The 12,775-nt window shown below is 38.6% G+C and overlaps 1 protein-coding gene across 2 annotated transcripts in view; it reads left to right on the top strand.

The window, feature by feature from the left end:
- Nucleotides 1-12,775, top strand: part of KCNQ5 (potassium voltage-gated channel subfamily Q member 5) — a 596,680-nt gene that overhangs the window by 494,691 nt on the left and 89,214 nt on the right. For both annotated transcript variants that reach the window (XM_037844184.1, XM_037844185.1), the window contains exons 6-7: nucleotides 5,699-5,809; nucleotides 11,391-11,486. In XM_037844184.1, coding sequence (XP_037700112.1) covers nucleotides 5,699-5,809; nucleotides 11,391-11,486 — 207 coding nt within the window. The remainder of the gene's footprint in view (nucleotides 1-5,698; nucleotides 5,810-11,390; nucleotides 11,487-12,775) is intronic.

Genomic DNA, 12,775 nt, shown 5'->3' with positions numbered 1-12,775 from the left:
CATAGTTGCTAACATGACCACAGACATAGGGGACTGGTGGTTTGATGGGTTGAGCCCTCTACCATAAGTTTTACCCTTGGGAAGACGGTTGCTGCAAAGGAGAGGCTAGGCCTCCCTGTATTTGTGCCTAAGAGTCTCCTCCTGAATGCCTCTTTGTTGCTCAGATGTGGCCCTCTCTCTCTGGCTAAGCCAACTTGAAAGGTGAAATCACTGCCCTCCCCCCTACGTGGGATCAGACAACCAGGGAAGTGAATCTCCCTGGCAACGTGGAATATGACTCCCGGGGAGGAATGTAGACCCGGCATCGTGGGATGGAGAACATCTTCTTGACCAAAAGGGGGATGTGAAAGGAAATGAAATAAGCTTCAGTGGCAGAGAGATTCCAAAACGAGCCGAGAGATCACTCTGGTGGGCACTCTTACACACACTTTAGGCAACCTTTTTTAGGTTCTAAAGAATTGGGGTAGCTGGTGGTGGATACCTGAAACTATCAAACTACAACCCAGAACCCATGAATCTCGAAGACAGTTGTATAAAAATGTAGCTTATGAGGGGTGACAGTGGGATTGGGAATGCCATAAGGACCAAACTCCACTTTGTCTAGTTTATGGATGGATGTGTAGAAAAGTAGGGGAAGCAAACAAACAGACAAAGGTACCTAGTGTTCTTTTTTACTTCAATTGCTCTTTTTCACTCTAATTATTATTCTTGTTATTTTTGTGTGTGTGCTAATGAAGGTGTCAGGGATTGATTTAGGTGATGAATGTACAACTATGTAATGGTACTGTAAACAATCGAAAGTACAATTTGTTTTGTATGACTGCGTGGTATGTGAATATATCTCAATAAAATGATGATTAAAAAAAAAAACAAACAAAAAAAAAAACCAGGCCTCACTCTTTCTGTCTTACCTATCCCTGCCCCCAGGGCCTAACCAGCTAAGGCAGCCATGGGAGAAGGGTTGGGTGTAGCAAGATGAAGGGGTGGGGAGTGAGCTTGGTTTAGAACTCTTTCTACTGGGTCTGGAGATCAGAAACAGTGGGCACAGAGGAAATGTTGTAGAATAGGCCATGTTTGTTCTGAGAGAATTCCCCAATTAAAAAAATTTTTTTCTCGTATCTTTGCCAGGGTAACTGCAATAAACAAATCATTATTAAAATATAAATAGCTTTGGGATGCGGTAATTGAATAAGATCTTATTGCCAAATTTCAGTAAGTAAGAGAAAATGTTCTTGAGAGCTATGGAAAAGTTTTTGTGGATTTATGCTTGGGACAAATTAAACAATCGTATATTTTCCAGAGTTTGACGCTTTTGAAGTTATTCATAATTTTGAAATATTATGAAAACAAGGAGATTTTTTTAACATCCAATAGAAAAAGGAGCATTATATCTATTAGATCTTTAAGATGGTGAAAAATGTAAGTTTGTGTTTAATGAAATTATTAGTTTGACAAACTATTTTAAAAATAATTATGCTTTGTAGCAGGTTTAAAGACCGTACTGAAGATCTTTTTGGTAACTTAAGGTGTGCAGGCATGTAAAATGTACAGGATGTGCTTTGTTAAAGAAAGGAGTGTTATTCTCTACTTCAGAATGTTATTCTATACTCGAGTGTCATTCTATACACCCAGGGCAAAGCCTGGGTGAATATGGAAAGTTGTGAAAGTTTGTGAAAGTGAATTGTTTGTCATAGTCAATGCTGACAAAAAAATTTTGATATGCTTGTTGATAATATTTTGTAAGAGCTTTTTGTGTCAAACTGTGTATTCAAACAAAACTGGAGTTTAGTTTTCTCTCTGTTAAAATAATGCAGATTTTTGTTGGCTCTTAATTAAAGGTTATAAAAAGTTAAAAAAAAAAAAAAAAAAAAAAAGAGAATTGAAGGGAATTGACACAAGTATTCCCAATCCTCCCCTCCATCTGACACTTCCCCTAACAGGAAGGGATATCTTTTCCAGTGGCAAGGATAAAACTTCAGCTTTGCCCTTGACCCTATTCCTTTGCTTCCTTGAATGCCTTACCCCATCAGTTAAAGCCACCACCCCTTGCTTCTTCATTGCTACCCTCCCTGCGAACATGCACACATACATCCTAGAAAGCCTCCCTTCAAGCCAGAGATTTCTGGGAGTTCCTGTCCTATATTTGTCACTCCATTTGCTGCCAACCTTGGAAAGATTTATTATTGATTTACTAAATATTTATTGAGCTCATCCTACTTTGTGGCAAGCATCAGACTGGATATTAGTGAGCTAGAATAAGACATGGTTCCTTTTCAACTAAAGGTAACAGAGACTCCCTGCCCCCAAAGAAATATACAGCAAATTGCCACTTACTATAAGTGCTTTTTTTAAAAACAAAGGGCTGAAATGGAATGAGCAGAAGCTCTAGTGTAGACAAACTGGGTAGGAAAGGTTTCTCTGATGACCTCTCTGAAGAGAGGTCTCTCTGATGATGCTAAGACTGAAGGATGAGAAGGAGCCCTGGGAAGAATGGGGAAAGGAGCAATCCCAGCAGAGGAAACAGGATGTACAAGTCCCTGAAGCAAGAGCAATGTTGGCTTGTCTGAGACACTGAAGGGCCACAGTGGTTAAAGTGCAGTGAGTGAGGGGAACTCGGGGTGATCTTGAAGTGACAGGCAGAGACCAGATTGTGTAGGCTGTCATTAGTTTAGAATTCATTCTGAATCCAATGAGTAACCATTGAAGGATTTTTAAAGGAGATTTAAAAATGATACCCACTTGCTGGTGTGTAGAGAAGGAACTGGAGGGAAGCAAGAACAAAAGCAGAGAGAGCAATTAAGAGGCTGTCATAGCAGCCTGTTCTACGATAGTAGCAGTGAAGACAGAGAGAAGGGGATGCATTTGATATATTTTGGAGAGACAGAATCAGTAGGACTTGCTACTGTGGGCAGTGAGAGAAGGGGAGTAATCTAGGGTGACCCAGAGACTTTTGGCACAAGCAACTGGCTGGATGTTGGTGAGCTTGACTGAGATCAGAAGAGTGGTCTGGCCTGGAAGTATAAATTTGGTGTGTTCAGCATAAAAATGGCATTTAAATCCATGAGAACCTTTGAGACCACCTAGGGAGAGAAGAAAAAGAGGAAATTAAAAGAGAAAGGAAACTCAGAGAAGAATAATTTTTTTAAAAAAAGATAATAAGACCCAGAACCCAAGCAGACCCAGAACCCAATTTTCAAAGGTTGACTAGAAAAGGAGGAGCCAGCAAAATAGACATAAAAGGAGCAGCCAGAGATGTAAATGGAAAATCATGGAATTAGAGAGAGAAGGGTGCTTCTAGGCAGTGGTGGTCAGCTGAGCTGGAAGCTTCTGAAAGGTCTGGGATCATAGAGCTTATTGGTGGCTTTGATCAGAGCAGACTCAGGGGCATGGGTTCCTGGGTTAAATTCATGAATAAGGTAAAGACGACACAGCATGTGCAGATGGTTATTTTGAAAGCTTTAGCTAAGTAAGGCCACATTTGCTGAATCCATTTACTTACCATCTGTCTTGTTCCCTATCCTCTTGCAATAGAGCTTCTACCGATCTCCAACTCTACTTAAACCATGTAATCAGGATTACCAGTGACCGCTTATTTCCGTAAGCAATGTCTTTTCTCAAGCCTCACTCTCCTTGTTTTCTCTTTATTAACCTGGTCCTTTGTGAAACACCTCTCCACTGGTTTTCATTTATATAGCCCTTCCTTAGATCTCCTATTTCTTAAAAATATTTACTCTTCTCTGACTTTCCTTTCTCTTCCTTCTCCTAAATGTCTTTGTCCCCTGAAGTGACCTTGAGCCCTGTCTTTTCATCCCTTGCACTTTCATTCATTCAAAAATTGTCAGCAATCACGTTGTGCCTGTGATTCTGAACTCCAAATCTCATACCCCAGTTTCTCTCTCTCAAGACTCAAACTCTTGTTCTCAATTTCCTGCTGGACATTTCTACATCATTGTCAAACTGCTATTTAAAAAACAATATTTGCAAAACCAAACTCTTCGTCTCTGTTCCAAAATCTTCTCTATCTCATTATCCTGTTTTTATTTATGGTACAACCATCTTCCTACTTGAAATTTTCAAATCATCAGTCTTTCCCTTCACCCTAATAAATTTACTTCTATTGAACTTCCTAAAGATCTCTCTTTACTCTCCACTTCCATATACTCCCACTGCAACTGTTCCAATTCCATATACCCTTAGCTGGTCTCCCACCTCTCATTTCTCCCTCTTCCAATCCATCTGATATATTTCAGCTTCTAAAAGCACCACTCTCATCACATAATGAATGCTGCTCAAAATAATCTTTCTTAAGTATTTCTGGCTTCAAAACAGAAAGCAAAATTCAAATCCAGACAAATAAGGCTTTCATTCATTTATTCAGTACATATTTATTGAGTGACTATTGTATCCCAAGCACTGTGCTAGTGGGGAAGTCAAACAATAAACAAGTAATGTAATAAATCTATAATATTATTTCAAATATTGATAACTTCCATGAATAAAAATGAACAGGGAGGGTTTATAGAGCAGTTGGCAGGGAACTAGCTAAAATAAGATGATCAAATATGCAAGTAACTGAATGGAAATCTGGGAGGTAAGTGAAATCCAGGAAGAAAGAACAGCAAATGCCAAGACCTGAGGTGAGAAAGAGCTTGATACACTGATGAACAACAAGGCAGATGTGCTGGAAGAAAATGAGACAGAGAGTGGCAGAAGACAATATCAGAAGAATAGACGAAGTCCTGGTTATGTAGAACCACATGGGCCATGGAGAGGAGCTAGGACCTCAGTCTAAGTGGGAGGGAAGCCCCTGGAGATAGTTGAGCATGGGAATGACCTGATACCATTATCATTTTTCAAAGACGCTCTCTGATCTACTGTTAGCACATCTGTTCAGCTTCTTCTTCCGCAAGTGCCCGTCAAGCCCAGTAAGCTCCAGCCCAACCGAACAACTTATGCTTTCCAGAACCTACCCTATTTGTTCCTACTGCTGTGCAGTTGGTCCCACTGTTTCCCCTCCCTAGATCACCCTCTTAATCATTTCTGCCTCTCAAAATATCACCCCTCCTCCAGAACCCAGTTAAGATGACATCTTCCCCTATAAATCTTGGTAATAATCAGTCTCTTTCTTGAATTTTCTTAGCAGATTGTTTATGCATCCATCATACTACCTGTCTCACCCTATTTTATTTTTTAATTATTTGTGTTTGGCATGTCTACCCTACCATGCTGTAAATATCATAGGACAGGAAGGAACTATGTACCTCTCATTTTTATTCCAACCCAAATCATAACACATACTTTCACACACCAGACTTTTCAGGAAATGCCTGACAAAGTAATAAATGGACAGCTTTAATTAACATAAATTATTGTTTTGTGTACTGATCCGATCCTAAATCCATGGTGCTATCATTTCTGTATCACTGATAGTTATCCACTTAGATAACCTTTCTTTGACTACACTTAGAAAAGATGGAAAATTGTGTTAAAAGAGAGGAAAAAGTATGTCAGTTATTCCCTTCCTTAAACAAAGAGAAGTTCTGTTATGCGTCATGGAAAATTAAAACACAGTAATAAAATGCACCAACAAGGGTTGTTGAAAGATGATTTATTGGAAACATTGCTTTACCTCCTGTTCATAGGTCCTGACTTTCCTCTCAAGTAATTCAGTTGCACGTTCTATTTGTTTTGTTTTTAGATTACATTGACAACAATTGGCTATGGAGACAAAACTCCCCTAACTTGGCTGGGAAGATTGCTTTCTGCAGGCTTTGCACTCCTTGGCATTTCTTTCTTTGCACTACCTGCCGTGAGTATCTTTGTAAAAATATAGCCATTTAAATTAGGTCTTAAAGGCTTAATAGCTCTCCATAAATTGGTATCCTGTGAACATATCTATATCATTTACAAATATAATTTTTCTGTTATGATGTTGACTTTTCTAAATAATACATGGTGGATAATTTATAAAATATTTGACTTTTCTTGGAGACAGCCTGAGCTTTTAATACCAACCAGGTCTTTATGACCAAATAATAATTCAGATGGCATCACCTCCTAGCATGCTACTAATACACTTAAAATATTTGTAAAGCTTTAAAGATATTTTCTTCTTAAACTAATAGCTCCAATTTGGTTTATAACTTGTACTGCTAAGGAGATGGATGTGCACAAGTGGAATATTTACCTCTTCAGATTCATTTGAGTGAAAAGCATATGACCTTAAAGTGTTTTTAAGGTGGCGTTTGATTTATTCTTTGTGTCATCATCATCATTGACTTTTCTTAACGAGCAGTTTCTGCATCTTATCAGAATGAAGAGCACATTTATCTTCCCCCAAGCTTCTGATTATTTTCTCCTTAATGGATGTAGCTTGTCTTTCTGATCGTTTTATTCTCTTATTTCTTGTTCAGTTGGTCAAAATATTAAGATTTGCTCCCATCCTCAAGCTCTCACTCTTGTTCATTCCACCAAGAAGATGAGAGCCAACAAAAAGGAATGCTCAGGCAGTGACAGCTGGCATGCTTAATGAACAGTGGTCCCTCTTTTGTCCCAAACACAAGCTATAGCACAGCCTCTGCCAAGCAGAGATCCAAGGGCACCCCTCAGAAGGAAGCCAGGGGAGTGGGGAGGTCAGATGGAGATTTTTAACACTACAGGCTTTAGCTCACAAGGCTTCTCCTCTGCCCTGTTAATGAACACAGAGGAGGCTTTTGTCCTTCCCATGGCCAACAACCAACTCTGGATTGGCTAGCTGGTTCCACCCCAGACCACACAAAATTGCAGAGAAGAGACTGAAAACACCCTGCAAAAGCTTGAACATTCAACCTCAGTTTGAATTCTTTGTCATGTATTACCTATGTTACCTTGGGTACATTTTTTCATCAATAAAATGAAGAAATATTGAGCCCCGGGAAATTTTGTGAAGACCAGTGTGATAATATAAGTCATTTGCCTGTCATGAAGTAAACTTTCAAAAAATGCGACTTCCCTTGTGGTGGTTTAGAACTGTATGTACCCCAGAAGATCATGTTCTTAAAGCTAATCCGTTCTGTGAGTGTAAACCTATTGGAAGTAGGTTTGCCTGAAATTACTTCAGTTAAGGCATGGCCCAGGGTGAGCCTTAATCTTCTTACTGGAGTCCTTTATAAATGGGATGAATACAGAGAGAGAAAGGCATGGAAACCAGAAGCTGACATCAACGAAACCCAGAAGAGAAGGGAGAGACCAGCAGATGCCACCATGTGCCTTCCTTCTCATGTGGCAGAGAACTCGAGAATCACTGACAGCCAATCTTCAGGAAGAAAGCACCACCTTGATGATGACTTGATTTGGACATTTTACTCAGCCTCAAAACTGTGGGCTAACAAATTCCCACTGTTAAACTACAACCCATTTTATGGCATCTGCTTTCAGCAGTCTGGCAAACTAAAACAGCCCTTTACCTGTCTGAGGCTGCAAATGTGTTTCCTGCTGCAGTGACAAAATCAAGGAGAATAATGAAAGCACCTCACTTATTCAGAGTCAACTCTCTAGCATTCTCAACAATCTAGAACAGAGCAGAGACTCAATCAATAATCAGATTCCCTGCAGTAAAGTATCTTTAGAAGCAATAAAATGCAGTCCTGAGGTTTTTACCCCCAAAACTAATGGCACAAAATACTTTTCCTGAGGCCACAGTGATCCAGAGAAAAATTTAAAACAAGGGAATTGGCAACCTCTGAGCCATTAAAATAGATAACGGTGTATGTGCTATCCTCGTAGGAGAGCCTCTTGAAAACGAATCTGTAGGGTATTCTTAATTTAGAGAACATTCTGATAAGCTGGGTTACATAGAGTCACAATTCTCTGAAGTTTAGAAACAGCAAATGTAGAGGGAGGCTATTAGAACAATCATTGCAACAGGAGCAGCCAGAGATGATGAAAGACCAACAGCAAGGAAAAGAAAAGAAAAGCTTTAAAAAACAAGCAGACAATAGTGCTCAAATGTGTAAGGATAAACCAACCTCTGAAAGCCTGGCTGCAGCCGGCACTGCAAACTACCCACAACCATAATGAAACTCTGGGCCATCACAAGGAGGTTAAACTGGATCCTAATATTGGGTTAAAGGTCAGAGACTAAATAGGAAATCCTGGAAAAATTTTCAACAAAGGGATTATATTTTCTTAATATGTGAATTAAATTAACACATATTGGAAATCTGAAAATTTTGCTTGCAAAGAACATTCCCTGACAATCCCAGGGAAAGTAGTTTTTACTACGGATCTTTTTGACTGCAGCCTCACAATAAGTGCTGAGTTCTTATTTATTGAATGGAAGACTGAATGGTCTATATGTATCTTAAAAACAAACAAACCAACAACAACAATAAAAAAAAAAAAACAAGGTGGCTGGAATTGCCATTGTGCCCTGTGGGCCCCATCAACCCACAGTGTTGTCTGATTGAGAAGTCACAAAGCACATTGGCCTTTTAAGAAAGTTAGAAGTGGGTTTCCTCCCACACAGAAAGCTTGAGAACACAGGAAGAGGCTTTCCCCATCTTTCCCTCAAAGCAAAAGGTCTCTTCTGGACATCTTAGAGCCATATGGGCTTCTCTTCCGGCGCACCACTGGTAGGGGTTTACTTCCCCCAAGGCGGCTCCATCCCGGGGCCAGTGAGCTTGAACAGGTAGCTCCAGCTCCTCCGCGTTGCCCTGGAGAGCAGGTCTTTCTCCACTTTAAGATGCTCCCTACCCTCCTGCTGCAAGGAAGACTGCCTTTCAGCAAGGCCTGTTCTCCATATGTGGGGTACAAATTAGGTCATTTAATCTGGAAGATAACGGAGGGGTAAGTATTTCAAATGTTTACCAAAATGTCTCTTTCAACTTGGTGTTTATGTAAAACTGGTTACCATAGCACTAAAACTTAAAATCTCAAAACTTAAGTCTTGTTATCCTAGAATATGAATTAAAACTAAATTCAATTTCTAAGAATCTTGTCTGTTGGTGTTGATATTTGATGGGATAGCACAGCACGTATGTTGCAAGATTAAGCCATATTCTGTGTGTGTGTGTGCGTGCATGTGTGTGTGTGTGTGTGTATAATAGACTTCATTTTTTTTTAACAGACTTCTATTTAGGTGCACTGAACTGAGTACTAAGAGTGGTGGAAGAAAATTGGAATGAAGCCATAATGAGATGATAAGCAGACCTGGTTTAAAAACTGTTGTAATGTACAGTCTGGTGCAAGTGATATGTTGCAAACATTTGCCATCTACTAATATATGTTTCTAAGCAATGCCAATGTGATTTTCAGCACATTTTAATTTGTTAGGCAGATGCTAGATTTGTGCTATGTAGGGCCTGTCTTCATTTTCCAAAAGAGGTTTAACTCTGAACCTCATATCCACATAGTAAGTGCTCAAAGATGGTAGGTATTGCTGTTAATTCAATTTGTCCAAGATCTGAATAATATTCCATATGGGTAGATAATATATATGTGATGTATATGCATATAATGCATATTATAAAATATATAAATTCTGATGTTTTCTATTCTGTCATGTTTATACTTCATGAAAAATGACATTAAAATGAAAATAGATCAATTTTTCCTAAATGATCTTTATAACAAAAAAAAAGTTAGAAGTTATGACTGACTAGGTTTGATCTTGATTTGGAAATGGAGTACCATTTTTATAACCTTGAAATGGAGATAAATGTTTAAGTCTACAAACAAAATCATAGAGACCTGGTTTTTATGAACCTTAGTTTGTACAATCACTATCTGCATGCAGTGAAGATCTAAGACAGTATGAGTCAGTCATTGAAAAAGAGAGATGGAAAACAGAACCTATGATGTAATTTCTAATTTCAAGGTACTGTTATATGTCCTAATTAATAATGGAATAGATTATTGCTCATTAATAGCAAATAGTATTAATGTGTAATTCTGTATTTCAAACAGGATTGCATTATTATTTTCTGGTTATTGGCACATATATACTTAAAACTTTGAGCTTGCAAGATAAGAAGAAACTTAAAGGTCATCTAGATCCCTAAAATATATCAGCAAAGTTTATATCCAGCCACATCTTAACACCCCCTAGAAATGAGAAGCCCACCACATCCCCAGCAGCCTGTACTATCTCTGAGCTACTACTGAAAAAAAAAAATAAGGACAAGAAAAGAAAACAACCATTTCTTACCTATGGCAAGTACTGCATTAGTGCTTATAAGGCACCCATCTCTAACTTATGGGTTAGACTCCTTGAAGTTTAATAAAAAGCTAATAATTTGTAGCTAGCAAGTAAATTCCAGTAAAGCTCAAAAGCAGTAGAACTCCAAGTCCCACAACAATAAAATAGAAAGTTATAGACAAAGCCCAGAGACTGAATCTAGCAGGCTCTGAAAGACAACACAAGGCTGGAATGAAGCATCTAGGTTTCACAAACATTGGACCAAAGAAAACTGAAAAGAGTTAGGAATATCAGAGAAGCAGAATTTGGGCAGAGCAAGATGATAAGCAGAAGGAAAGCAAATCAACCACACACACACACAAAAGCACCTAATGTAGACACAGGAGGGAAAGACTAATTTTACTAACCCTAAAATCTGAATAGGTAAACCAAAACCAAAAGGTTAAGGTATGCGGAGGATATGAGCGTAAAAGTGAGAAAAAATAGGAATGTGCTTTACAATAACCCATGCTCTTATCTTTTTTGTGTAAGCAGGCAAAATGCAAAATTCTAAACTGAGTGTCTATTTGTCTCTTCTGGATAACTGCCTGCTACTCTCCCTTTAACTTTACTTTGGTAGGTACAGAATTATAGCATCATGGAAGGTTCCAAACATCCCCCCTTCCAATTTCATAGATGGAGAATATAAAATTTCAGTGTCATCAAAGTGCTAGAAATACTCCAAATACTCCTATATCCATAGCAGCCAGGCTTTAACTGTCCCATATTTAAAATTCAGCTCTGTCCAAAACCAGAATTTGTGTCCTCTACATTCAATCAGTGGATAAGACCATTCATTCTAACTTAGATATAAAGAAATGTCACAGAAAAGCACACACACACACGCACACACAAAAGCATTTAAAATATTGTAATTCTTATTTGTGATCATGGTGACTCTTAATACACCAGAAAAGAAAATAAGTTACAATGCCTAGTTGATTTAATGAAGAGTAGAAATTGTTAGATTTCTTGGCAGTATTGTCCAATAAATTGCCATTGACCGATTGCATTATAAAAGAGAAAAATAGCATTCATTTTCATAAGTAACATGTTCGTGGCCAGATTGCGTACTGCTAGTGTTATCTCATTTTAAGGTTTTTTTTTAATATTCATACTATTTAACAATGCTTTTGAGAATTTTTTAAAGTACAATTTTTGTATTTTGTTCCAGGGCATTCTTGGCTCAGGTTTTGCATTAAAAGTACAAGAACAGCACCGCCAGAAACACTTTGAGAAAAGAAGGAACCCAGCTGCCAACCTCATTCAGGTAAATGTCAATGTGATAAGTAGATGGCAACATTTGTCTCCATAAATGCTTGCTGGGTTATTTTCCAAGGTCTGTGCTTCATTGCTTTGTAGAACTACTGTTTTTTTTTAAAAAAAAAAATGAAGCCAGAACTAAATGTTCATCTTGGACTTGGGCAAGAGTTCTCCACCAAGACAGAAAAATATAAATTTTCAGCAAATGATCCATGCATTGATTGAATTAATTAATAGTGCCAGCAAAGCCAAGCACAGGTTAGCAGTTGTCTGGCTTCTGAAGTGATCTAATATGTCTTATGAATCACTGGGTGAAACATAATTGATTATTAAGTGATGGAGCAGAGCACAGCACTGTTTCCTGTGTTACAAATACATTCTCCAGCCAGATATATGACACTGTTGTGAAGAGCAACATATTTGTTTAGAATGTCAAAGTTTAGTACTTGAGGGAATTGCTTTTAAGTCCCCTGGGGCAATAAGTTGAAATAGTTGTCCTATTTTAAGAATTGGTAGGTATTATAGTTTGCTAATGCTGCTGGAATGCAAAACACCAGAGATGGATTGGCTTTTATAAAAGGGGGTTTATTTGTTTACACAGTTACAGTCTTAAGGCCATAAAGTATCCAAGGTAACACATCAGCAATCAGGTACCTTCACTGGAGGGTGGCCAATGGTGTCCGGAAAACCTCTGTTAGCTGGGAAGGCACATGGCTGGTGTCTGCTCCAAAGTTCTGGTTTCAAAATGGCTTTCTCCCAAGACATTCCTCTCTAAGCTGCAGTTCTTCAAAAATGTTACTCTTAGTTGCACTTGGGATATTTGTCCTCTCTTAGCTTCTCCGGAGCAAGAGTCTGCTTTCAATGGCCATCTTCAAACTGTCTCTCATCTGCAGCTCCTCTGCTTTCTTCAAAGTGTCCCTCTTGGCTGTAGCTCTTCTTCAAAATGTCACTCACAGCTGCACTGAGTTCTTTCTGTTTGTCAGCTCATTTATATGGCTCCACTGATCAAGGCCCATCCTGAATGGGTGGGGCCATGCTTCCATGGAAATATCTCATCAGAGTTATCACCTACAGTTGGGTGGGGCACATTTCCATGCAGACAACCCTTTCCAAACTTTCCAAACTTTCAAACTTAATTCCCACGAATATTTCTGCCCCACAAGATTACATCAAAGAATGGGGGGCATAATACATTCAAACCAGCACAGTAGGATTATTGCATACATCAGTGCTTGAGAATATGAAGAAATCAGCATGTTATTTGAAGTTAGCTCATAATATATAGGTTTAGCATTA

Source organism: Choloepus didactylus, chromosome 7 (genome assembly GCF_015220235.1).
Source record: "Choloepus didactylus isolate mChoDid1 chromosome 7, mChoDid1.pri, whole genome shotgun sequence".
In the NCBI taxonomy this organism is placed as follows: domain Eukaryota; kingdom Metazoa; phylum Chordata; class Mammalia; order Pilosa; family Megalonychidae; genus Choloepus; species Choloepus didactylus.
Note: the sequence above shows the minus strand (reverse complement) of the source record. Positions and strands in the feature narration are given on the sequence as shown.